Source organism: Zea mays, chromosome 6 (genome assembly GCF_902167145.1).
Source record: "Zea mays cultivar B73 chromosome 6, Zm-B73-REFERENCE-NAM-5.0, whole genome shotgun sequence".
NCBI lineage: Eukaryota > Viridiplantae > Streptophyta > Magnoliopsida > Poales > Poaceae > Zea > Zea mays.
Genome location: NC_050101.1, coordinates 83,982,479 through 84,010,042, shown reverse-complemented (window position 1 = coordinate 84,010,042; position 27,564 = coordinate 83,982,479). Strand labels below are relative to the sequence as shown.

The 27,564-nt window shown below is 43.6% G+C and overlaps 2 protein-coding genes across 3 annotated transcripts; both read right to left on the bottom strand.

Annotated features, from left to right (window-relative positions):
• Positions 1-8,311: 8,311 nt before the first annotated feature.
• LOC103631147 (F-box/LRR-repeat MAX2 homolog) lies at positions 8,312-11,359 on the bottom strand. The gene has a single exon (XM_020539294.3). The coding sequence runs from the start codon at positions 10,849-10,851 to the stop codon at positions 8,731-8,733; it is 2,121 nt and encodes a 706-aa protein (XP_020394883.1). The 5' UTR covers positions 10,852-11,359; the 3' UTR covers positions 8,312-8,730.
• Positions 11,360-14,064: 2,705 nt separating this feature from the next.
• Positions 14,065-18,890, bottom strand: LOC100286386 (uncharacterized). Of its 2 annotated transcripts, NM_001159273.2 has the most exons (6): positions 18,459-18,766; positions 18,250-18,379; positions 16,847-16,984; positions 15,600-15,932; positions 14,938-15,118; positions 14,065-14,664 (listed from the first exon to the last, which is right to left on the bottom strand). In NM_001159273.2, exons 1-6 carry the CDS (start codon positions 18,701-18,703, stop codon positions 14,495-14,497), a joined length of 1,197 nt encoding a protein of 398 aa, NP_001152745.2. In that variant the 5' UTR covers positions 18,704-18,766; the 3' UTR covers positions 14,065-14,494. The 2 variants fall into 2 exon arrangements, with proteins under 2 accessions (NP_001152745.2, XP_020394624.1); XM_020539035.2 differs by lacking the exon at positions 14,938-15,118 and having other exon boundaries at positions 18,459-18,890.
• Positions 18,891-27,564: the final 8,674 nt, after the last annotated feature.

The following is a 27,564-nucleotide window of genomic DNA, read 5'->3' as shown; positions in this document are numbered from 1 at the left end:
TTAGAGTTCCATGACACCAGGGACCTTCCTAAGAATTGGCACGTCCCCGATGTACTCTTCCTATCGACCTTACATCCAGCATAGTCGGAGTCTGAGTATCCAACTAAGTCAAAGGTAGACCCCTTTGGATACCAGAGCCCGAAGCAAGGCGTAGCAACCAAATATCTAAGAATTCGCTTCACCGCCACTAAGTGACACTCCTTAGGATCGGATTGAAATCTAGCACACATGCATACGCTAAGCATAATATCCGGTCTACTAGCACATAAGTAAAGCAAAGAACCTATCATTGACCGGTATGCTTTTTGATCAACGGACTTACCTCCTTTGTTGAGGTCGGTGTGTCCGTCGGTCCCCATCGGAGTCTTTGCGGGCTTGGCGTCCTTCATCCCAAACCGCTTTAGCAGATCTTGCGTGTACTTTGTTTGGGAGATGAAGGTGCCGTCCTTGAGTTGCTTCACTTGGAACCCAAGGAAGTAGTTCAACTCGCCCATCATCGACATCTCGAATTTCTGCGTCATCACCCTGCTAAACTCTTCACAAGACTTTTGGTTAGTAGAACCAAATATTATGTCATCAACATAAATTTGGCACACAAACCAATCACCATCACATGTCTTAGTGAAAAGAGTTGGATCGGCCTTCCCAACCTTGAAAGCATTAGCAAGTAAAAAGTCTCTAAGGCATTCATACCATGCTCTTGGGGCTTGCTTAAGTCCATAGAGCGCCTTAGAGAGCTTACACACATGGTCGGGGTACCGTTCATCCTCGAAGCCAGGGGGTTGCTCCACGTACACCTCCTCCTTGATTGGCCCGTTGAGGAAAGCGCTCTTCACATCCATTTGGAACAACCTGAAAGAATGGTGAGCGGCATATGCTAGCAAGATTCGAATTGACTCTAGCCTAGCCACAGGAGCAAAAGTCTCCTCAAAATCCAAACCTGCGACTTGGGCATAACCTTTTGCCACAAGTCGAGCCTTGTTTCTCGTCACCACCCCGTGCTCGTCCTGTTTGTTGCGGAACACCCACTTGGTTCCCACAACATTTTGCTTCGGACGAGGCACCAGTGTCCAAACTTCATTGCGCTTGAAATTGTTTAACTCCTCTTGCATGGCCAACACCCAGTCCGGATCTAGCAAGGCCTCTTCTACCCTGAAAGGCTCAATAGAAGAGACAAAGGAGTAATGCTCACAAAAATTAACTAATCGAGATCGAGTAGTTACTCCCTTGCTAATGTCACCCAGAATTTGGTCGACGGGATGATCCCTTTGAATCATCGCTCGAACTTGGGTTGGAGGTGCCGGTTGCACTTCTTCCTCCATCACTTGATTATCTTGTGCTCCCCCTTGATCAAGCGCCTCCACTTGAGGTACCTGTTCGTCATCTTTGGTTGGGGGATGCACCATAGTTGAGGAAGAAGGTTGATCTCGTTCATCTTGTTCCTGTGGCCGTACTTCTTCGCTTTGAGCTCAAACTCATTTTGAGCCCTCCTGAGGAAGCGCTTGAGGGTCCCTTGGGTTTCAGACTTATCCTGCAAAAAGAACACCCAAGTGAAGCGGGAAAAGTCATCAACAATAACTAGACCATACTTACTTCCCCCTATGCTTAGATAGGCGACGGGTCCGAAGAGGTCCATATGCAGCAGCTCCAGGGGTCTTGAAGTGGTCATCACATTCTTGCTGTGATGCGCTCCTCCCACCTGTTTCCCTGCTTGACAAGCTGCACAAGGTCTATCTTTTTCGAATTGAACATTGGTTAGACCTATCACGTGTTCTCCCTTTAGAAGCTTGTGAAGGTTCTTCATCCCCACATGTGCTAAGCGGCGATGCCACAGCCAGCCCATGCAAGTCTTAGCCATTAAGCATGCATCTAGACCGGCCTCTTCTTTTGCAAAATCAACTAAATAAAGTTTGCCGTCTAATACACCCTTAAAAGCTAGTGAACCATCACTTCTTCTAAAGACAGACACATCTATATTTGTAAACAGACAGTTATATCCCATATTGCACAATTGACTAACAGATAGTAAATTATATCCTAGTGACTCTACTAAAAACACATTAGAGATAGAGTGCTCATTAGAAATTGCAATTTTACCTAACCCTTTTACCTTGCCTTGATTCCCATCACCGAATATGATTGAATCTTGGGAATACTTATTCTTGACGTAGGAGGTGAACATCTTCTTCTCCCCCGTCATATGGTTTGTGCATCCGCTATCAATAATCCAGCTTGAACCCCCGGATGCATAAACCTGCAAGGCAAATTTAGGCTTGGGTCTTAGGTACCCAGCTCATGTTGGGTCCTACAAGGTTAGTGCAAATATCCTTAGGGACCCAAATGCAAGTTTTGTCTCCCTTGCATTTTGCCCCTAACTTCCTAGCAACAATTTTCTTATCCTTTCTACAAATAGCAAAGGAAGCATTTAAAGCATAATAAATTGTGGAAGGTTCATTCACTACTTTCCTAGGAGCATGAATAGCATTCTTTCTAGACACATGATGAATAGTATTTCTCTTAGGAACAACATTTCTCCTAGTAACATTTCTATCATACACATAAGAGGAACTAGGAGCAAACATGGCATGAGAGTCAAAATCATCAAAAGCATTATAACTCCTATAAGCATTTCTAGTTTGTCTATTATCATAATACAAAAATGCATGGTTCCTTTTAGCACTAGTAGCCATAGGGGCCTTCCCTTTCTCCTTGGCGGGAATGGGAGCCTTATGGCTTGTTAAGTTCTTAGCTTCTCTCTTGAAGCCAAGTCCATCCTTAATTGAGGGGTGTCTACCAATTGTGTAGGCATCCCTTGCAAATTTTAGCTTATCAAAATCATTCTTGCTAGTCTTAAGTTGAGCATTAAGACTAGCCAGTTCATCATTAAGCTTGGAAATTGAAACTAGGTGTTCACTACAAGCATTAATGTCAAAGTCTTTACACCTAGTACAAATTTCAACATGTTCTACACAAGAATTGGATTTGTTTGCTACTTCTAATTTAGCATTTAAATCATTGTTGACACCTTTCAAAGTAGAAATGGTTTCATGACAAGTAGATAGTTCAAAAGAAAGCATTTCATTTCTCTTAACTTCTAAAGCATAGGATTTTTGTGCCTCAACAAATTTATCATGCTCTTCATACAACAAATCCTCTTGCTTTTCTAAAAGTATATTCTTTTCATTCAAGGCATCAATTAATTCATTAATTTTGTCTATCTTAGATCTATCTAAGCCCTTGAACAAACATGAATAATCTACTTCATCCTCATCACTAGATTCGTCCTCACTTGAAGAAGCATAGGTAGAGTTGCGAGTACATACCTTCTTCTCTCTTGCCATAAGGCATGTGTGACGCTCGTTGGGGAAGAGGGTTGATTTGTTGAAGGCGGTGGCGGCGAGTCCTTCATTGTCGGAGTCGGACGAGGAGCAATCCGAGTCCCACTCCTTGCCTAGATGCGCCTCGCCCTTTGCCTTCTTGTAATGCTTCTTCTTTTCCCTCTTGTTTCCCTTTTCCTGGTTACTTTCATTATCAGGACAGTTAGCAATAAAATGACCAAGCTTACCGCATTTGAAGCATGATCGCTTCCCCTTGGTCTTAGTCTTGCTTGGCTGTCCATTGCGACCCTTTAGCACCGTCTTGAAGCGCTTAATGATGAGAGCCATTTCTTCATCATTAAGCCCGGCCGCCTCAATTTGCACCACCTTGCTTGGTAGTGCCTCCTTGCTCCTCGATGCCTTGAGAGCAATGGGTTGAGGCTCGTGGATTGGACCGTTCAATGCGTCATCGACGTACCTTGCCTCCTTGATCATCATCCGCCCGCTTACAAATTTTCCAAGAATTTCTTCGGGCGACATTTTGGTGTACCTGGGATTCTCACGAATATTATTCACCAAATGAGGATCAAGAATAGTAAAGGACCTTAGCATTAGGCGGACGACGTCGTGGTCCGTCCATCGCGTGCTTCCATAGCTCCTTATCTTGTTGACAAGGGTCTTGAGCCGGTTGTATGTTTGAGTTGGCTCCTCGCCCCTTATCATCGCGAACCGTCCAAGCTCGCCCTCCACCAACTCCATTTTGGTGAGCAAGGTAGCGTCATTTCCCTCATGAGAGATCTTGAGGGTATCCCAGATTTGCTTGGCGTTATCCAAGCCACTCACTTTATTATATTCATCCCTGCACAATGAGGCTAGAAGAACAGTAGTAGCTTGTGCATTCTTATGGATTTGCTCATTAATGAATATAGGACTATCCGAACTATTAAAGTGCATTCCACTATCTACAATCTCCCATATGCTAGGATGGAGAGAGAATAGGTGACTACGCATTTTGTGGCTCCAAAATCCGTAGTCCTCCCCATCAAAGTGTGGGGGCTTGCCGAGTGGAATAGAAAGCAAATGTGAATTTGAACTTTGCGGAATACGAGAGTAGTCAAAAGAAAAGTTAGAATTAACCGGTTTCCTTTGTCTGTCGTGGTCGTCGTCCTTTTGGGAAGAAGAGGACTCATCGCTGTCGTAGTAGACGATCTCCTTGATACGTCTTGTCTTCTTCTTCTTCCCATCTCTTCGCTTGTGGCCCGAGCCCGAGTCATTGGACTTGTCATCCCTTGGCTCGTTGACGAAGGACTCCTTCTCCTTGTCGTTGATCACAATTCCCTTCCCCTTAGGATCCATCTCTTCGGGCGGTTAGTCCCTTTCTTGAAGAGAACGGCTCTGATACCAATTGAGAGCACCTAGAGGGGGGGGGTGAATAGGTGATCCTGTAAAAGTTCAAAACTTAGGCCACAAAAACTTGTTAAGGGTTAGCACAAGTATGACCAAGTGGCTAGAGAGAACTCAAAACAAGATAACCACAAGAAAGCAATCACAGAGTTGACACGGTGGTTATCCCGTGGTTCGGCCAAGTACAAAACTTGCCTACTCCACGTTGTGGCGTCCCAACGGACGAGAGTTGCACTCAACTCCTCTCAAGTGATCCAATGATCAACTTGAATACCACGGTGTTTTTCTTTCCTTTGATCTTTTCCCGTTTGCGAGGAATCTCCACAACTTGGAGTCTCTCGCCCTTACAATTGAGTTCACAAAGAATACGGAGTAAGGTGGGAATGAGCAACGCACACAAGACTCGAAAATCAGAGCAACAACACGCACACAAGTCGCAACAAGAGCTCGCAACGCAACACAAAGAGTTCACAACTCCACAAGAGCTCTATATGCTATCACAATGAAACGAATGCGTGAGATTGATGTCTTGGTGCTTAGAAGAGTTGTAGGAATGCTTGGTGTTCTCCTCCATGCGCCTAGGGGTCCCTTTTATAGCCCCAAGGCAGCAAGGAGCCGTTGAGAGCACATCTGGAAGGCTATCCTTGCCTTCTGTCGTCGGGCGCACCGGACAGTCCGGTGCACACCGGACACTGTCCGGTGCCCGATTTCTTTCCTTAACAGGCGCAGCCGACCGTTGCCGACCACTGCAGATCTGGCGCACCGGACAGTCCGGTGCACACCGGACAGTCCGGTGCTTTCTTCCGACCGTTGGCTCAGCCACGTGTCGCGCGGCGATCGCGCGGCCGACCGTTGGCCCGGCCGACCGTTGGCTCACCGGACAGTCCGGTGCACACCGGACAGTCCGGTGAATTTTAGCCGAAGTTGCCAGAGAAAAACCCGAGAGCGGCCTCTTCGGTCGAGGCAGCCTGGCGCACCGGACACTGTCCGGTGCACCACCGGACACTGTCCGGTGCACCACCGGACAGTCCGGTGCCCCAGACCGAAACAGCCCCTTGGCTGCACACAGCCAAGTCTTCTCTTCTCTTCTTCTTTCTGTTTCTAACACTTAGACAAATATATTAGTACACAAAACCAATGTACTAAGACTTAGAAACATACCTTTGTTGAAGATTTGCACTTTGTTCATCCATGGGCATTGATTTACATTTAAGCACTTGTGTTGACACTCAATCACCAAAATACTTAGAAATGGCCCAAGGGCACATTTCCCTTTCAAAAGCTTTGTAAATACATTTGTGTAAAATGTAGGCTTTGTGTACTTAGTGACTGTAAATATACTCATGTAGTGATGAAAGATTCATACGCTTGCTGTATTTTTTTGTGATATGTGAAATAACGACACTTTTTGGGCCAAAGTCGAAAAACACCTTTCATTCTTTTCACGCGTTACAAAGACGTAGAATTAGAAAACTTTTGTTATCGAAATGAAGGACATAAAACTTTAAGGGAGGCTATTTCGGCTTCTTGCTTCGTTTTACTTTGTTGAAGTAAAAGTTGTTCCTAAATACTTTATTCAATATTTTATTAAATAGCTTCACTATCGTTGCTGGCCATCCAGAGCTTGAAGGCTCATACCTAGAACATCCTTGCATCCAGTCATCGGTGGCTTGCGCTATCGGCACCATTGCTGATCAATACTCATAGAAGGGGTTACAATCGGGCGAGAGAAGTAGGAGGAGCTCCCAGGTATCTTGTGGTGGAGGTGGTGGCAAGAGCTACATAGTGGAATCCTAACTAAGTCTTGTCTTGGCGATGAGGCTCCGGCCTCTAGGTCCTCGTCGGTTCGTCATCCTTCCTCCCGTCGATTCGTTGTTTTTTGCGTCTAGTTGTCCGTCTGGTCGTCTTCTTGTATGTATGTCCTCCCATGTATGGAGACTGACCTCCTCCTTTTATAGGCTGAGGGGGTCGACCAACAGTGGCTTCCTTAAGAAGGTGTCATCAGGCAGTGGTAAAACTGAACGTTCTACCACGGGGTAAAGCCACTCGCACCCGTGGGCCCTGGGCTTGTATGGTTGTCTCATATTCTTTGTTGCAGACGGCGCAGGCGTGGGGCCCGAGCGCCCTCATTCGAGCTACGCCGACCCCTGGCCTCCGTAGCCTGGGCTCGACCCGACTTGTCTTGTTGTGCCATGCAAGCGGTCTGCGCACTCAGACCTAGTTCCTATAGGTCATGAGTGCGCCACGGGTATAGGTGTACATTTGGGCCGCCCGGCCCGGCCCGGCCCAAGCCCGAAAAGACCCGTATTGTTTTAATTTCGGGCCGGCCCGACCCGTTTGAATTTCGGGCCGTGCCGGGCCGGCCCATGGGCCTAGCCCTCGGCCCACGGCCCGGCCCGTAATTGCTTAAACGTGCCGGACTCATTTTGGGCAGCCCGAAATTATAAAAGCCCGAAATTCACATTACGGCCCGAAATTCAATTTTTGGCCCGAAATTCAGTTTTTGGCCCAAAATTCACATTAGAGCCCTAAATTCAAAAAAATAATAAAACAAATAAAAGATAAGACAAATAAATTTGAACAAAATCAAACTTAATATTTGTATTAAAGTTACCACAGCTATGCAATGACTACCTCGTTTATAAATCATTTTGTTAGAAGGAAAAAGAGTATAATCAGCTCTATACAAAGTTCGTAAGTTCAGTTTATTGTCTAATGTTCATAACAAAAGCAAATTTACATCACACACTCTAATTCAAAGCTATAAAAAACATCTAACTAGCATTATCTCTAGCTTTGTGTTCTTTATCAAGTATATGAAAGTGTGGAATGAAGTGTGGTTTTATTACATATATGAGCCTTTTCGTGCCTCTATATGGGCCATTCCGTGCCTGCCTTAAACGGACCGTCCTCGTGCCCGCCCATGGGTCGTGACCTCGGCTCAAACCCGACCCGATATAACAGGCCGTGTCGGCCCGACACTAAATTATTTCGGGTCGTGCCGTGCTGGACCGTGCTTTTTTTCCGTGCTTCGGGCCGGCCCACCAGGCCCGGCCCAAATGTACACCTATAGCCACGGGCTGAGGCGGCGTGGGTCATAAATGTGCCGCAGTCCGAGGAGTAGGTCATAAGTGCGCTGTAGGCCGAGAGGCTCATATGCCATGAGTGTGAGGCGGACCAGTGCCTCTGTCGTGGCTCGGTGCCAGGCATACTTAATGTGACCGGACATTTATGGTAGATCGATCTCAAGCCGAACAAGGGATCCACTCGAATGGTTTCCCGGTTCACTCGACCATCTGTCTAACATCTGTCTAGTTTCGCCACACCTAACCCGGTTCACTCGACCATCTGTCTAACATCTGTCTAGTTTCGCCACACCTAACTCTGGACTCAGTGCCGCGGAATTCGTCCGGAGTGCGTGCTTTCAGGCTAGATGTTTTTTTTTTCTCTTCGAGTTGAGGTATTTTTCCCTATGCTCGCTGATAGATTGACCTAGCGACCGAGGATGTTATCCTATCCTGACACGAGTATCCGGAGGCCGGAGATATATTTTTAGCATCTCTTTATGATAGCACTCGGAAACTAGAGCATAAGAAAAACAGCTAAATGACATTTCTTTTATTTCTCTTTACAGAACCCACGTCAATCGTTACAGTTCGCAAGATCAATGCCCACTTTATCCGGCCGGTTTCTTCTGGACTCAGCTCAAAAAAAAAGGAGAAAAAAAAGCATCCCTGCAAAAATCCCTCGAACTCGAATCCTAGTTTGCCGTCGCAACTCTTGCGAATATCTGGATTCTGCATCAGTTCTCTTACTTATTATGGATCCTTATTAAAAAAAACTAGAAAAGGATCACCGATATTTGTTGGATGGACAAAGCATTGTGTTCTACTCTGCTCCAACAGAAGCACACCAGCTATCCTTGCAACTTCCGTGACCATCGATCGCACGGCACCATCCCCGCATCGACTCCACTTGGCTCAGTCCCTCCCATCAACCAACTTCACCATCAATCCTCAATTAGCCTGTTGTTCAGCTGCATCTCGAACCGGAGCCAAGACTCAGCTCGCATTTCCGTGTTCATCATATCACTCTCTGGCGCGGGATAGTAGTCCTCCCGCAACTGCATGTCCCTCAGATTCGGCACCTTCAAGAAAAAGGTCAGGAAATGCTCGTGTGTGGTGCCATGGACGAAGAGCTTCCTGAGTCCAACGCAGCCCTGGAGCAGTCCCACGGCGGGCAGTGTCAGGCTACGCTGATTCACTTCCTTGTCTTGGGGAGGCCAGTAATCCAGCTCGTACAGGGTCATCAGTGAATCTATGCCTTGCAAATAGAACCGCTCCCACAGAGAGAGATCCATCTGACCTGCTGGTGCAGTGAGAGCATAGCCAACTGCCTCACTCAGATCCAGTTTCATCTTGGACAGTACTGGGAAGCCTGCAAGATCACTTAGTCCAAAGAATGGGCCAGGGCGTGCACATGTCCGGCAATCACCCTCCACTTTGATTGAGATCTCCTCTAGATTAGGGCAGCTATCAAGCCCAGCAGAGATGAGTGGGGAGAGTACCTCACCGGCAGGGAACCAGAGGGTGAGTGAGCGCAGCATCTCCCAGCTGACTAGATCATCCAATTCCATGTACCTACATTTCTTCGATGCGGACTCATATGAGATTTCTTCACCACCGAGATCATCATCTTCATGATCGCATCCAGTTGTGCCGTTGGCCACACTCTCTGGCTGTTCAACTTCCTCCCAGACGCAGCTGATCTCAAGACTCTCAACGCGATCACGGATCGGACTTAGAGCAGCGAGGCATGCTGCTGTGTGCAGACGCCGGCATTGCAAGATACTGACTTGTTTGATCGTGGGCCGAAGCGCTGTTGCTAGCTTCCTGACCCCAGCTGACGTGACAAGATCACAGCCGTGGATGGCGAACTTCACAAGCCTCCCGCACCCACGACCTATGGCAGCAAGGCTGGCATCAGTGAGATCCGAACAGGCCTTGATGCATAGCGACTCCAGCGAACCGCACACAGCAACGCCGTCGAGATGCAGCCATGAAGCCCTGCACAGCCCCTGGAAGCCCCCCAGAGTCAGGAACTTGATCCGTGGGCATCTGCGGGCAAGCGCCTCCATCGCCGGCGCCGTCTCCAGCACATTATGCCGCAGGTCAAGCGTGAAATCCTCCAGCGCCGGTAGCGCGGCGAAGAAGGAGACCAGCCCTGCAACGGTGACGGCCGCGTCCTCTCGTTGGCCCGTAGCTGCCGGCTCAAAAGGTTCCCGGAGCCGCAGCGTCGCCAGCTTGGGGCAGCTGGTGGCGATGGCGTAAAGCGCGTCGTCGCTGACGAAGTCAACGTACCGAGGGTTGAACACGCAGGGCGCCACGAGCTTGCGGAGATTGGGGCAGGATCCCGCGATGGCTCCCAGCTCGGTGGCGTGGAACCCGTCCGTGGCGCCCGCGAGGCCGAGGTCGAGCTCGGTGAGCGCCGCGGCTGCTGCCGGGTGCGCTGCGAGCGCCGGCCCGATGTCCTCCGTCCAGCAGTAGAACTCGGAGAGGTCGAGCGCCCTGAGCGCTGGGCAGTCCCCGAGGAGCGGCTCGAGATCCGCGCCGGCGTCGAGGCCCGGCGGGCGCTGGTGCCAGCGCACGAGCTTGACGCTGCGGAGGCGGGACCTCCAGTGCGGGGTGAGGCTGACGAGCGTGGTGGGGTCGCGGCAGTAGACGGCGAGCGAGGACACGGCGGGGAAGCAGTAGGCGAGGCGCGCCGCGACCAGCTCGTTCTGCTCCGCGACCTGCTGCGGCGTCACGGACGGCGCGACGGCGTCGGCCGACGGCGCCGCGGAGGAGAGGAACGGGTGGCCCCACGGGGACGCCAGCGAGAGGTCGAGCCGCTCCAGCGCCGGGAAGCAGAACGCCGGCCTGAGGAAGAGGAACGCGGGCGACCGTGGGTCCCCGCGCAGCGACAGCGCGGCCCGTGTGGCCCGCTCCGCCGCGAGGAGCCGGCGGCACGCCAGCGCGGCGCGGTGCCGCGACCGCGCGTCGGTGAGGAAGCCCAGGATGTGGAGCAGCAGCGGCTCTGGCAGGTCCAGGATGGGGGAGCCCGCCGCTGCCGCCGCGTCGTCCTCAGCCATGCGGTGCGACGCGGCGATGGGGGGTCGGACGGGATGGGGGATGCGCCGCCGCGTCCGGCAAAGTCGTCGATCCCTTTTTCCTTTCCCTTGCGCTGCGCGGGCGGGGGGGAGGAGAAGGGGGATGTGTGTGGCCTGCGGGTGAAGGGGCGGGCGGACCGGCGGAGTTGGGACGAGAGACACGGGAAGCTGCACAGCGAAGTGATATACTACTGGACGACAGCTCTGTCTCTTTTTTTACCCTTTTTGTCTGTATATAATAATTATCTTATCCTATCCGCATCGACGTATTTTTCAGACTAGCTGTTCCGCTGGCTGAGACTGACAGCAGCAGCAGATGGTCATGGAATCCTCTCACTCTAGGAGAAGTCGAGTCGAGAAGTCTCGCAGACGCACGCACTTCAGCTCTACCATGGGCACACAGCTCTCACGGCTCTAGGGTTTGGACTAGCCAGCACCTCCATGTAAACAGACGTAATGATTTACAGTGTAACGGAGTAAAGTTTAAAATAGCAAACAAGATAGTGAGTCTGTTGGAGTAAAGTTTAAAATAGGAAATAAGATAGTGAGTCTGTTGGAGATATGGCTGGAAATAAGGTGAGCCAAGCTCGGCTCAATTGGTGACGGATCTCGGTTCGACTCGGCTCACTTATTGCATGAGTTTAAGGATGCGTGATGCTCCGTTTGGCTCCATTATGACTCATGAGCTAGCCAGCTAGCTCGCTCATTGCACGAGCTTAAAGATGAGTCTTACTTCGGCTCGATATTGCACACCATAATAAATATAATTGTATTATGTATTAAACTAATAGTATTTAAATATGAAATATAGAATCATTATTCAATATTATGACGATCTAAAATTTTAATTGTTATATATCCATCATTAAAGATTAAAAAATGAACCGATAATCTATTATGATTACGCAAATTGATTAATTCAGATTAAAAAATGAACCGATAATCTATTATGATTACGCAAATTGATTAATTCAGCACAGTTGACGCGGCTCGCGAGTTGGCTCAGCTCGCTTCAACGACGAGCCCAAAAATTAGGCTCGAATCGGTTTATTCGAGGCTCGCGAGTCGCTCTGAGTTTAAGCTGGCTCGTGAGCCTATAGCTTATTTTCTAGCCACTACACAGTTAGGCTCTAAATCATTTTTAAATTCAAAAGCCTAAATAGGATATGGCGATGGGGTCGTCGACGCTGGCGAGGGCGGTAGGTGGCAGAAGGGATCCCAGCGAGAACCCGAAGCTCTTCACAGGCGATGTGGTAGGTTAGACTACCTCCATCAGTTTACCCATATGACATATTCAAACCACACTCTACAGACAGTGTAATGTATAGTGTAAAACAATGTTTTGGTGACCATATGGATGTATACATTGCACGCATATGGTATATGGTCACCCAAAACACTGTTTTGCACTGTACATTGTATTGTTTGTAGAATATAGTTTGAATATCATTAGGGTATAGAAAAGCTACTGGAGTTAGTCGCTGACTATCTGACTGTCTATAATTATTATTGACTACCTCGATTTTCATTTGCTTAACAAAACAGGCAATACATAGAGCTAGAAGGATGATATAAGATGCACCCGTGGTACTGAAAGTTATACCACCAGACGTTATTCTGGAAGACCATATACCAAGTACTGTGAACTAGACTCACGCTATGTCAAACAGAGAAGATGATATTATCGTCTCAGCGTCCGTGCCACCAGTATTGACAACAAAAGGCGACAGGAAGAATTTTTTGCCAGGTGAAGAAAATATTCCCCAGCTGCATTGCAGAAGAAAAGAAGAAAGTACGGGAAATATGGCCTATATGACTAGGGGCAAATGCATCAACATGTGTGAACGATCACAAAAAATATGTAATCAAAAGACAGAGAGGTAGGCCTAAAGGGACAGGTCGTGTGAAAAGTTGTGCAACTTCAGATGATGACCAAAACGAATCATTAACAGAAGACGATGTGGTGTAATGACTCGAACTATATAGTTATTATTGGACGTTTAAAATTTATTACTGATCATAATGCACTTATTACTGAACACTTTATATTAATTACTGGACATTTTATAAGTATTACTAAATATTTTATACTCCCCTCCGTCCACAATTAGTATCATTACATAGATACTATTATCGAGGAGTCAACTATTTTTAACTTTGATCATATTTATATAAGAAATTATTAATATTTATAGTACATAATTAGTATCATTAGATAGATCTTTAAATCTATTTTTATAGTACAATTATTCGAAGATACAAATGTTACTAATATATTTTATAAATCTAGTCGAACTTAAGAAATTTTGACTGACACAAATACCTAGCGACCAACATTTGTGGACGGAGGCAAACTGTAGTTGTTACTGGGTAGCTTTGTAATTATTACCGAGGATCGTCTGAAATTGCTGGAACTGTTGTTGGTGAGTGTGGTGGGGTTAGAGGCGTAGCTGGGATGGCCTGTTGGCCTGGTGCCTTGTGTGCTTGAGATGGTTGTTGATGCTCCTCTTGTGCTACATGCTCAGGTGAAGCTTCTTGTACATTTTCTTCAGGCTGTTCTACTATTGCTTGTTCAGCTGATGCATCCTGTTCTACTGTTTGTCTGTTTCAGGCTGATCAGCTGGTGCAGCCTCTTCTACTACTGGAGGATGTGGTGTTTGAGTTGTATCTCCTATTGTACCTACTAGCTGGTTTGTTGCTGCTGTATCTACTAATGGAGGCTGGTATGTTGGTGGTGTATATATACTGACTCGTCTGCTGTTGCATCTGCTGTTGGTGGTGTCTTGGTCCTGACCTGCTCTGCCTTCGCCTTGTGCTGGCTTCCTCATCCTCTGTGCTTTTGTGAAGAAGGCGTTGTAGACTTTATTTGGTTCAAGAAGCTGAACCAAATACACCCTTATTTGTCACACTAATGGCATTTGAATAGACCTTACATTTCCTCTTATCTACGGCCCTCACATCGTTCACTGGATCAATATGATTCTCCAATATCATTCAGAGTTGATACATGCTAACATAAATTGTCATATAGGATACCGATGGCTCATACCCAATCGGGTGACGATGTCAACGCGATTTAGGCTAGTCTGGGAACAACAAATCGCCGGCTAGGTAACCCTGACCCCAGGCTGAATGAAACCTGATGCCCAATCGCAACCACAGGGTCTCACTCAGCCATTGTTCTCGCAGGCAACGTCGGAGATACAGGTCCTTTTATATAAACAATGAAGTAGATAAAACAAGAATTCTTAAGTCGACTAGAACTGTTAACTTTGACGACAGCCACTGAATTCAGGCAGCCATCGTTCATGAGCTACCTCTCTTACAGACAACACCGAGAAGTACTTAAGAAGAAAAAGAAAGGAAAGCCTGATTAAAAACAACATATTGTAAGCACAAGAATCCATAGCTGCGCAGAAATTTGACCTTCACAAGCTCGCTCTTTTCTACCCTTGAATGGCACCGTCTCCTGCTTTTTTTTAATCAAGGAAGGAATGGGGGGTCTTCGGGGAAGGCAATTATTTACAGCTAGCAATCGGAGTTGGGGACTTTTTGCAGTGACATCAGGTGGGATAAAAATCTCCATGTCAATGAAGGCAATCACCCGGCTGGAACCGAACTTTGGCTACTGGTAATCTGGGTTGAATGCAAGAGCCTCTTGGTAGATCAGATCCTTCATCTGTTCTTCAGATAATGCATGCTGCTCGAAGTCGAAGCTGAAGGGCATTGAGCAGACTGGCTCATCACTTATGTCATGAAGTGATGCCAAGTAAGGGTGTGCAAGTGCGCCTTCAACTGTTAAATGAAAAGGAGATAAGAATAAAAAGGGAGAATTTAACAACTTCAAATTTGGTGACACAATCAGCAAATTAGGAAGAATAGTGTGCTAATAAAAGACATGTGTTTCCAACATTTGAAACACGATCTGACAAAAGATGCCATAAGTGCACTTGCTATTTTCGAAGTGGAATGGTGACTATTTATGGCAAAAACAACATTTTGAAATAAAGAAAGCTTCAAAAATATATATATAGAAACAAAAGATGGACAAGCCTTCAAAAGTGTTACCAGTTATTCTCTGTCTAGGATCAAAAGTTAGCATCTTTTCCACTAGGTCAATTGCTAAAGGTTGTACATGTGGAAATTTTTCAGGGAAGGACTGTCTAGCATGACAGGGAAGTTGGCGGATATATCTTCTTGCATTTTCATTTACAAAATCAAGATCAGCCTCATTCGGTGTTCCAATGAGCTGCATGAAAGAAATAGGGTGAGAAATTAAACATGAAACAAAGTGCACAATATTTTTTTTAAAAAAAATATTAAATTCTCTACTGAGCCTTGGACTTGGATTAATATGAAGAATTTCTTATGCATGGCTAGATTTACATGACAGCTGGTATACGGAAAACAGCAAGTATCTATGGGGTTATATTATGTTTATTATTATTTTTACATTCAATCGTGACAACTCATATGATGTTTGCTCTTTAAGACCACACAAAACCATTACATACATATTTGTAGTGCCAGCCTTTCAACACCTCAACCATTACTGTACTGCATGTGAATAATACATAAACGAGCAGGTCTTAATACGAGTGAAGATGGTGGGTAGATGGCTTGGAGTGAGTGAATTGATGTATCCAATATCTACTAGCTCACTACTATCATGAAGCAACAATGATGCCGAAGTATAATACGGTAATATGATATCATTACTAAGTACTCACCTCCATTAGTAGACGTAGCTGATGGACATGATCTCTTCCAGGAAACAAGGGTTTTCGGTCCATCAGTTCCATAAATATACAGCCCACAGACCACACATCAATGGCAGCAGTATATTCAGAGGAGTTCAATAAAAGCTCTGGTGCTCTATACCATCTTGTGACAACATATTCAGTCATAAAATCAGTTTCTGAGGTGGTGCGAGCAAGCCCAAAATCACATATCTTGAGGTCACAGTTTGCATTCAAAAGAAGATTGCTAGGCTTCAAGTCACGGTGAAGGACATTTGCTGAATGTATATACTTCAAGCCACGAAGAATTTGATAAAGAAAATACTGCAAAGAAAAGTAAATACAACCAAACAATTTCACAAAACATGAATGTGCCTCAGAACAAAATAGACATTAACAAATAGAATGGGGAGTTATGATCTGATAACTTGGGCAAGGAAATAGGTTAAAGTGCTGCAATCCCACTCAAAATGCAGAAATGCAGCATGAATTCTCAGGCACAACCCCAAATCAAGCCTTTCTATGCAAAAACGTGACATGGATATGGCTGGCAAGAAAGCCACATGTATAGTGTCAAATAAGAAAGACTTTACTAGTATGAAACAAGCATCTCAATAAGCAAGAAACGAAATCATAACACAAGGTATCAGGAATAAACTTATGTTCAAGGATCCATAATTTCATATCGTCTTAACAACACCAATGCATCTGTAGCTTACAAACATGAGAAAGAGATGGCTATGCCATCTTCTAACAATTATTAGTTTTAACTCATTACATTTGTTTAACAGTTACATTTGTTTAATTGTACATATTATGCCATCTTCGAACAGGCTGCAGCAGATTCTCTTGAAGTCACAAATAAAATGAGTCTTGATGTATTGCATATAAGCATATATGTGTTTTAACAACGCTGCCTACTTGTGGCACATTAAAAGCACTGGCCACTGAGCAATAGGAGACTCCACCGAAAACAATGGATCTGATTTGTACAAGTCAAATTCTCAATACTTGAAAACCTCCAAATATGTATCAACAGTGATTGATACTTTATGTTCTACTAGGTCAATACTCAATATTCAAATGTCCTGACACCTCAGGATAAATTAAATTTGAACATATCCTAGTTAAACAAGCAATTCACAGAAACAGAACAACATAACAGATTTCGAGCTAATTCCACGCAATAGCAAAAAAAAATATCAAGAAGCATTTCTTAGATGGAATGAAACAAGTACCTGACAGTGCTCCTCTGACAAAGCTTGATTTGAACGAATAATTTGATGCAGATCAGTATCCATCAATTCATAGGCAATATACACATCATTGAATGCCTCCCTCAATGGAGGAGGTATGATATCTCTTATTGCAACAATCTGCACCAAAAAAATGAATTTATGTCTCAAAGGTACATCACATCGAGCTCAAGTTGAACTTAAGTCAACAGCTCAGGGCAGGCTGAAAAGCACACACTTCATTCAAGCCACCCTGTAGTATAGCAAAGGCATACAGCTAAACGAAGTGAGCATTTATGCAACGCTTGTATAATGCAAAAATAAGACACAGCCTTTTGTCCTTAATTTTAAAATTTTGCTGTACATTACTCGTTAATATAGACAAGGTAGAGAAAAGCATGCAGTTTTCCCTTTTCTATGTTGTTTTACCACGTTAAGTAAAGTCAAGGTATAAGTAGCTGACCAAGGATGCACACGGTCTCAATCACGTACATTAATTAACTACTAAGCGCACCTTGCCTAATCTGAATTCCGAAGATTTGCTCCTACGCATAACCATCGAACAACTGAAAGGAACAGGAAGACACAACATTCGTGCAAATGGCTCATGTCAGCTTACTTAATTTATCAAGATAATGATTTAGCAGTTACAAATCTACTAATCGTAATCCAACTTATTTCAGCTCACTTCCAAACATGCAACAGGTTCCAAGTTGTAACGGCAGGCCATTCTTGTAACCGCCTTTCACATTCCGACATGAAAAACATACACTATGACATGCTAAAAACGATTCTTCGACCATATGCATAGACTGGCCAAATCCAACAAAATTGGGAATGCTGTGACTTAGTCCTTCCTCCTTCGCATTAAAGGTCCAAAATCAGCAAACATACCAAAAAGTCTACAGAAGTCTTTCCAGTACTTACTAACACAAGACCCTAGTGTCCTACCAACCGAGTATCCGCCACTATATTCCCATCCCATTGGGATGATCTAGCAAAAAGGCAAGCACTAGGTTGGTCCTCAAGTGACCCACTCACTTTTGACATCAGCAGGCAGGAGCACCATGCACTGCTGCTCCAGATTGTCTCGTCATTTCTGCCCTCAAGTTTTTCAAGAACACAATGAAAAGCATCCCAAAAGGTGGTTGGCTCCTCAAAAGGCATGGCTACGATTGGTATTCCCGAACTTCACCTCCCAGCCAAGACGAGGGAGGGGATGTTCTCCTAGGCTAGGCGAGCTGTCGCGAACGAAGTCAACCGTTTAAGTAACTAACCCCGACCTCCACCAAAATTCAATGCGACCAAAAGGCGAGCATTTAACGAGGATCTCCGGTATGCTCCTCGCTAAAAAAAAGGAAATTCTAGGACCGCTGGACGGATCGGGGGTGGCTCAGGCGACTGACATTCTCGTGGTCCATGTGGCGGAGCAGCTTGATCTCGCGGAGCGTGCGCTTGGCATCGATCTTGTTGTCGAAGGCGTTGGCGATCTTCTTGATGGCCACCTGCTCTGCCGTCTCGGAGTTGAGCGCCGAGCTGGGCAGGTCACAAATCAGAAGGCCAGTCAGTCGCACAACAAACGATGCGAATCGGAGTGAGGGGAGGGCGGGCGGACCAGACGATGCCGTAGGCGCCCTTGCCGATGGGGAGGATGGGGGGCTTGTACTTGGAGGTGACCTCGAACACGTTGCCGAAGATGTTGTACTGGATGAAGCGGCCACCGTGGCTGAGCGTCGCGTGGATGTTCTCCATCATCCCGGCCCCGCCCGCCGGCTGCTGCGGCGGCGGCGGCGGCTGCCCCCCGCCGCCCAAGCCGGCGTCTGTCATCTCCGTGTCCGGGGGCTGCCCCCCGCCGTCCATCGCCGGACCGGATTTAGATCGCGCCGAGGAGAGGGGGCCGGAAGGGAAAGTGCCAAAAGTGGGGGTGCAGGTGGGGCGAATATGCCCAATTCGTTGCTGCGAGTTTTGGGTTGCTTTCGAGGCTGAAGCTCCTCTCTCTCTCTCTCTATGTGTGTTTTATTATTTTTTCATTAAAATGATTGAGAGCGCAAAGTAGATGGTGAATATCTTGTTTATCCCGTAAAACGCTTTTTACTTTTGCTCTCAATCTTTGTAGAGACCTGTTCGTTTTCTCTCCAATTCATATGAATCCGAGATGATTAGATAGATTTCAATCCATAGTAAGTCAAAATCTCTACTAATTTTTTAATTACATACAATCTATGTGATATAGTAATAACTGAACAAGGCCTAGATTGGATGAGATTGGGTGGATTTAAATTCAAAATAAGTCAAAATCTTTCATAATTTTTTCCTAATCTCATCTAATCTATATGGGATATGAGATAAGAATAACCGAAAAAGTCCTAATAGTCAAATATATAGAGAGACTAGGAACGGACAACAAATGGTTTGTTTACCCGTTCGATTATTATAAAGTGAGAGAGATCAAAAGACATTGGTTCATGAACTGATGTCTTCTTGAAAATGTGTCTGTTCTTCATTTATGCTGATGAGATCATCAAATGTTAATTTCTTTTAATACCATCCTTAATCAAATCCATTTTTGTTGAGATCAACTTGGAATATATAACTATTTAATTTCTAATATGATCTTAAAAACCATGTGCGAAAAATAGATGATATGACATATATATCCTATGTTGATTTCACCTCACTAAAAACTTCATGCGATAAAACCTCTAAGTGAAAAAATCATATATTGAAAAGAGTATAGTATATAGAAAATTTCATATATTGAAAAGAGTATAGCATCAAAAACAAACAACACAAGTTAAAAAAAATCTAGACTTTCGTCCTTAAGTTATCACTCCAAAATTTGGAGTGTTAGTTTGAGAACAAAGGTCTTTAAAAGTAGATGTGAATAAAATAATATTAAACAAGATAATAATGAACAATAAAGTATAAAACTCATCTCGTGAGCCTTAGCATTATTTATTCCATCTTTCTTCGTATACATAAGTTCAGAAATATACCTTCGGCTTCTTTGCACAATATAGCTCGAAGGTACTCTGAAAGTTAAGCAAAGTGAAGCTTAAGGCCCTCCAAAAGTGAGGTTATGCATGACATTATTTACCTATTTATAGTCACGGGGTACAACTTTGATGAAATTATAATTCACACCCTCAAGACTATACATTTGAGATATACTACACAATGAGGGTGAAGTTGTCTTTTCCCTTCATCACTTTTGTGAGAACTTCAACTTCACCGTACTTCGTGTTTTGTCCATTGTTCCTTCACAGTAATATTCCGAATCATGCTTCTTTCCCTCTAACTAATCCATCCGAAGGTACTCTGAGCAAGGGTACTTATAATACTTAAAAATATATTAGAAAACAACCATTATCTTGGTGTTTTGAGGACCTTCGTAAGAAAAAGACCCCCAACAGTAATGTTAACTAGGTTATATTTTTGTGAGTGACACTCCTCTTGATTCTTGTAAATCTTTAAGTTGTCTCATACCTATTCTTTTAACATATTTTGAAAAATGTGGAATGTGTTAATGATTTTGTGAATAAATTAGTAATTTTATCACAATACTTAGTTTGCAATATATTCATGAGGATAAAACACTTTTGAGGCAATATGCCTTGTAATATTACTCTTAATATAATTTGCCTCTATCTAAACAACACATGCAACATAAAATATGGTTGGTTAATTAATTGGACCAATACCACAAAAAATGAGTTATGTTCTGCGAAGTCAAACACGTTCTTTAGAAGCTTCATATAATGCAATAATTTAAGAATCATTAGTGGAAGTAACTAATGCAGTTTGTTTGGAGGAGTTCTATGGGATAGCGGTTCCACCTTGTAAATATACAAAACTGGTTTATGATTTGGCATTATAGGGATTAGATAAATAGTCAGTATTTGTATATCCTACTAAAGTAGGGTTTTTGTTTCTTCCATAGAAAAGACCAATGTATCTTGTGCTATTAATATATCTAAATATGTTCTTAATTCTAGAACAATGACGCTTGGTAAGAGTTGCACTATATCTCGCAAGTATGTTCACTACATATGCAATGTTCAACAAAGTATTATTCTAGATACATTAGTGCTCTAATGGCATTGAGATATGGAAAATCACATCCCAAAATCTCTTGTACTTCATCTTTAGGCAGAAAAGGATCTTTATTCATGTCAAGATATCTCACAATTATAGGAGTTTTGGTTGGATATGCGTTATTCATATTTAATTTTCCTAATACTTTTTGGTTACAAGTTGATTGATGTACAAAAATTCTTGAAGGTAAATTCTCAAACTGTAAACCTAAGTAAAATTTAGTTTGACCCAAATCCTTCATCTTAACTTTCGTCCTTAAATGATGACGTGCTTCATTTAAATCATTTTCATTTCTGGTAATATTGAGATCATCAGCATACACTAAAACAATGTGAAATCCTATAGGAGATTTCTTAATGAAAACACACATGAAATCATATTTTTAGTGTATCCCTTAAGGGAGAGGGATTCACTAAATCAATTGTACCATATCCACCCTAACCGCTTTAAGCCATATAATGATTTTTGCAATTTTACATAATACATGTTATGATTTGTCATTGGATTCTGTATATTTATTTCATATAGAACCTTCATGTAAACTTCTAAATCTGGTGACTCATATAAACATACGGTTACTACGTCCATCAACTACGATGGTAGATGATTTTGTGCTACCAGTTATATTAAGTATTAGGAGGTTATGACACTCATTACTGGGGGATATGTTTTATTATAATTGATGTCGGACTTTTATGTGAAGCCTTGTTTTGCTAGCCATGCGTTATCTCACCATTTGTTATTTTTGTTTCGCTTACAAACAAAAAACCATTTGTATCCAACAAGGAAGGTGTCTCAAGGTGTTAAAATCACTTCTGAGAATACTTCTCTTTTATAAAGTGAGGCAATTTATTTTTCAATAGCTTCATTGCATTGATTCTAGTCTCAGTGTTTTCTACACTCTGCCATAGATTTAAGAACTAGATCTCTAAGAATTCCAGCAACTTGATTAGATAAATAGACGTCGACGATAGTAGCCTTGGGATCAAAGGTTTTGCTAGTCTCAATGTAACTAGTAGCAAGTTCATTCACCCTTAAGGACTCATCAGGATTTCTCATATCCATGGTCATTGAGTTTTTCGATATTCCTACTTCGACCACACACACATACGAAGAGGGTTATTGATCAGGTCAACTTTGAGTTTCATCAACTTCTTGTTGACTGTCTTTCTCCCCTTTGAAGAAGATGATCCTTTTTGGATGTCTTACTTAATGCCCTCTTATTTGAAGAAAGGTTTTGAGTGGTTTTATTTGGTACCTTCACTCTTTTAGGCACATTCCTTGGAGGAACAAAATACTCCATCATACCTTTGTAATCAGTAAATGCACCAGCTAGGTTATTTGCAATATTTTGTAAACCTATAATTTTCTTAACTTGAAGTTTAGTGTCTTTAGTATGGGGATTTAAGGAGGAGATACTCTTTGTATCCTAATAAATTTCTTGGTATTCTCCTTTCTAGTACTTAAAATCTTCCCCTAATGTCAGGAGGTGTTCTTCATTAAAAATGCAATCAGTGATCGAACAATAAATAGATCATCCGTTAAGGGTTCTAAATACTTTATTATGGACAAAGATTGGTGACCCCCATAAATCCCTATTTTTTGTGGGAAGCATATAGGTATGTTGTGGTGGTGATATTGGTATGTAAACAACACATCTAAATTTACACAAGTGGAAAATCCTAAGAGGGTCTGCTCTTACCGACTACATGGGAGAGGATTCATGACATGTAGTCGGTCATGATAGGTCAGCAGCGTATAAAATTATGTCACCCCCAACACTATGTAAGCAAAGAGAAATTAATTAATAATGAACATAAAATGAGCTTTATTCTTTTAACAAAAGATTCTGGTAAACCAATCTAGGTATGAATATATGGGACTGAGTGTTGTATTTGAATCACTAAAGCCATGCAATAATCGTTGAAAGCAAGGGAGGAAAATTTAGGAGCATTGTCCATTCAAATTGGATGGATTCTATGTTCAGGGTATTGTGCCTTTAGTTTAATAATTTGATACATTATTTTAGCAAAAGCATGGTTTCATGTGGACAACAAGCATGCGTTTGATGACCAATTGGACTAACATTCTTGCTAATTTTAATTTATAGTCCAAAGGATGAAGCATAAAATTGGACAAAGTATTTGTAACACACTAAATCCATCAATTAAAATCAATTTCACTTTAGTTGCTAAATTCATTAGAGAGGAAAATAACACTTTCAAATAATGAAAATAGTGACACAAATGGATAATTAACATTTGAGTACGATAAAATTTAATCAAGTGTTTTGATGTGCAAGGAAAATGGACCCCGGGCCATTTAGCTCAAGAGGTTTTGGTGTTTGATGATCAACATAACCTATGGACTAATATGTTTGCTAGTGTTTATGTTTGTAGTTCACATGATGCTAAAAGTGACTTGGACTAAGGCATTGAGGAAAGCAACACCTCAAAAGAAGACATTATGAAGATCACGAGTAAAGATCAAAGAATATCAAGCAAAGTCCAAGAAACGAAGAAATGTGTTGCCACTAGCGGACTGTGCGGTGGCACATCGGACTCTCCGGTGCACCAGAGAACAGTAGCCCAACGGCTAGTTCCTGGTGGCACTGTGGAGGAGGGCCCGGATTGTCCGGTGCCACACTAGACTATCCGGTGCAAAGGCTGACAGCGCCAAGGGTCGACTGGCAGATCCAACGGCTAGTGGCGCACCAGACAGGGCACCGGACTGTCCGGCGTGCCGCAGAGGCTGCAGTTTTTCCTCCAACGGCTATAATTGAGTTGGGGCCTATAAATACATCACCCAACTGGCTATTTGAAGGTGTGGGAGCCCAAGCAACATACCAAGGCATATTGTAGACATTTCCAAGTGCTCAAACACCCACGTGCTTAATAGAATCACTCGATGATTAGCATAGGTGCTTTGCAAAGTGCTTAGGTTAATTAGGCTGTATTAGCGCTTGCTCTAGGTGAATCCTAGTTAGTTGAGTGAGTTTATAAAAACCACACAACGCCTCGGCTCTTGCGTGAGTCGTTGTAATTGTACCGAGTGGGGCGAGAGTCTTGCAAGACCGTGACAACCAAGTTTGTGCCACGGCCGCCATCGTGTACCGGAGGGAATGAGGCCCACGACGTTTCGGCAGGAAGCTCGATAGTGGAGACGACGGGGAGCGTCCGAGAGGAGCCGAAAGCGGAGGACCACTTGCGCGTGGAGAAGGCCCATGACTCTCTACGAAGTTTCTCGACCGTGGTGCTTGTCCCTCGCGTGGGCTTCTCTTTGCGCAGGGGCACCAACGAGGATTAGTCAAAACCTTGTGTGGTTCCGGATACCTCGGTAAAAATACCAGAGTCATCCACGAGAGTTTGCATCTCTACCTTGCTCTTTACCTTCTACATTCATATTAAGTATTTAAATTTCAATCTTGTCCTTTTGATATATTGTTTAGATTGAAACTTGGCCTTTGCGATAGAGATAGCAACACTTAGACAAAACCTAGTTTGCACATTCTAGTTTGATTATTTGCATAGGTTTTGCTCCAGGATTTAGTTGTGCCCTAGTTTATAGAAAGTTTTAGAAGTCTTAATTTACCCCCCCCCCCTTTTAGGCGTCACCGTTTCCTACAATTGGTATCAGAGTCTGGTTTGGTTCATTTGAAACGTTTTAGCTTCACCGCTAAAAGAGACGACGCTTTTTAGAGAAAGGGGATGGATACCCATAGGCCACCACACTTTGACGACACTAACTTCCCATATTATAGTGCTGGAACGGCTTGTTACCTAGAGGTCGTTGATCTAGGTGTTTGGAGAGTCACTCGTGACGGGATGAAACCACCCAAAAATCCCGAGAAACCCACCACGAGTGAGAAAAAAGAAATTCATTTAAATGCGAGAGCCAAAAATTGCTTGTATGAATCTCTTAGCATGGATATTTTAATCAAGTTTTTACATTAAAATCTGCTAATGAAATTTGGCTAAAATTGCATGAGCTCCATGATGGCACATCCAATGTCCATGATAAAAAACATTGCCTAGTCTTAAATGAGTATAATTCTTTTGCTATGAAGGATAATGAGCTTGTTAGAGTTATTTATTCTCGTTTGAATCTAATCATCAATGAGCTCAATTATATTGGCATTAATAAGCTAGATGATGTGGACATTGTGAGGAAGATTATCTCTCTACTACCTCAACAAAGATATGGGAGCATCATCACCATTCTTCACAATATGGAGGACTCGAGTCAAATGACCCCGACCATTGTGATTGGGAAAATTGCGGCATTTGAGATGTCGTGAAAAATGGGTCGACAATAGGAGCTAACTTCTTCAAGACCATATGATTTTGCATGTGATGAAAGGAAAGGCAAAAAGAAGGCTCCAATTCCAAGTTCCTCAAGTGAAGAAGAGGAGGAAGAAGAAGAAGAAAGTGATGATGGTAAAGATAATCAACCATCAACATCATCCTCGAGGATGAAGAAACAATCCGACGTACCGGAAAGGTAATGGGGATGATCCGCAAGATTAATCTAATGAGTGTGCCCCTGCATGTCACACCCAGTTCTGGGGGCAAAACCGAATGCATAGCATATGTGGGCCATGATCCATTTTCCACACATATGTTGACGTCACAAGTGTAATATATCAAAAGACAATGCAATAAAGGCATAAAAAGAAGTAGAGAAATTTTATTACATCATCCGGATCATAGTATCTTAAACAAGTATCATTATCGAAGTACGATGGAATTAAACATGGACACTCTTCCACAGGAAGGTGACTGGTGCATCGTTAGACTCAAAATTCATCAACGTCATCTGCGAAGTCTTCGTCATCACCCTTTGATCAAAATATTAGCAAGGGTGAGCTCACTTATGGTCGGGGCTCAGCAAGTGGGGGAAATAATGCAAAGTTAACAAGGTAGGCTATGGATAAGCGGTAAGCATTTTAGTAGGTCAATATTTTATTAGCAACACCTGACTTACTAATTATAAGTGTATCCCAAATTTCTCAATTAAACATAAGTATAAGATTATTTCAAAACACTTAAGTGAAACCACTTAAGCAAACGGTGGGTCATCGGACCACAATTTATTTTCCATCTTTGAGTTCAATTATCATGTGAGGGTCCAAGTTACTCTTAACCGTGAGCACGACTGATATATCAGTTTTACACTCTGCAGAGGTGGTACAACTTTACCCACAAGCCGTGTATCCCATCTAGCCTGGGTTGATCGGACTCGTAAACACTTCCTAGGTGAATGGCTAGGGATCCACTATGAGGCTTTCACAAAATATCCTTAGTACGAAGCCACTCACTAAGGTTTCCACGTCAGTATTGATGGCCCTCTGGGTGAGGTAACTTAGCCAAGACTACCACCCCATGTTAACATGAGCTGCCATCAAACCATTGTCGCCCCCTCTTGCCCATCTTTCAGGTAGGGTTGCTTAGCACTAAGCCTATAGAGCTAATTACCAAAGCCAGAGCCATTATAGCACTCGTGGTTGCACTATTATCCTGGGTGGTCACTCCATGTTCCATTTAATACAAAATGTTCTTGTTTAACCATCGGGTTAACATCATAAATAAAACTTCATTGCAAGATCATAGTATCATTAAATGAGTGACATCATATTTATCAAGTTGAGCAATAGCAAAAATTGCTAAGCATAGCATTTATCCCAGGGTAATCAAGGAATAGGGTTGGTAATTCTAGGAAATCCTATTTAGGCAAATCCCATCAAATTATGCAAATATCCGAAAAGTAAACATTATTATATGCATTATTTGGGTACAAATAGAAATGCAGAGGGAGAATCCACTTGCCTTGTTCGAATGTGTCTTGTGGGTCGTCCTCCAACGTATTTGGTTCGTCTACGCCACAATTAACTTCTAATCATCGATTCTTGTATCGTACATACAAAAGAATACATACGCCAAATAAATAAACATACACCATTACATGGGTAACATTCACCATTGCATAAACAATCACATATCACACAATTACACTTATAAATAGTGTGTAAATCATAACTATTTTATTAATCCACTAATTTTTCTACTTTGAGTTATCATTGGTGAAAATATATGAGCAGGTGACTACGAAGCTAGTTTATCTAATATAACGTAGATAAAATGACTTCTTTTAAATAGTTTATCTAATATATTTCGGGGAGTAGCACGTAAGATTTTTGGACTTCTTTTAAATACATTTGTACTGCAGAAAATACATAAGTAATTTACAGAAAATCGGAGGGCCAAAATGAAAAAATGGCTTTCTTCTACCTTGAGCTAGTGCTTGTGTGTAGGGAGCTCGACGGGGGGTGTTCGACCGAGCAGGGAGCGGGACAGTGGGTGGCGCGACGTTGGGCGGTGCTCCGGTGAGCAGGGCGTGGTGGCGAGCTCCAGCGAGGCGGCTGGGCACGACGTGGCGGCGAGCCAAGAAAGGGAGAGGAGGGAGCACAGGTACGGGAGGGAGAGAGAAGAGCTTTGCCAGTGGTTTTTATAGAGGGAGAGAGGAAACTGAGAGGGCACCGAGGGAGGAGGAGGTGGCCGGCCGAAGGCCATTAATGGCGGCGGCCATTACTTCATCGTTGATGGCGTCGTTGATGGCAGCCGTTAGAG

Bases quoted from the DNA above. Each gene is read 5' to 3' on its own strand.
- LOC100286386 (NM_001159273.2), bottom strand. From the start codon at position 18,703: ATGGACGGCGGGGGGCAGCCCCCGGACACGGAGATGACAGACGCCGGC. The intron at 15,933-16,846 runs GTACTTGTTTCA...TTTTCTTTGCAG, and splicing joins TGTCAGAGGAGCACTGTCAG to TATTTTCTTTATCAAATTCT. The intron at 14,665-14,937 runs GTAACACTTTTG...TTCATTTAACAG, and splicing joins TCCTAGACAGAGAATAACTG to TTGAAGGCGCACTTGCACAC.
- LOC103631147 (XM_020539294.3), bottom strand. From the start codon at position 10,851: ATGGCTGAGGACGACGCGGCGGCAGCGGCGGGCTCCCCCATCCTGGAC.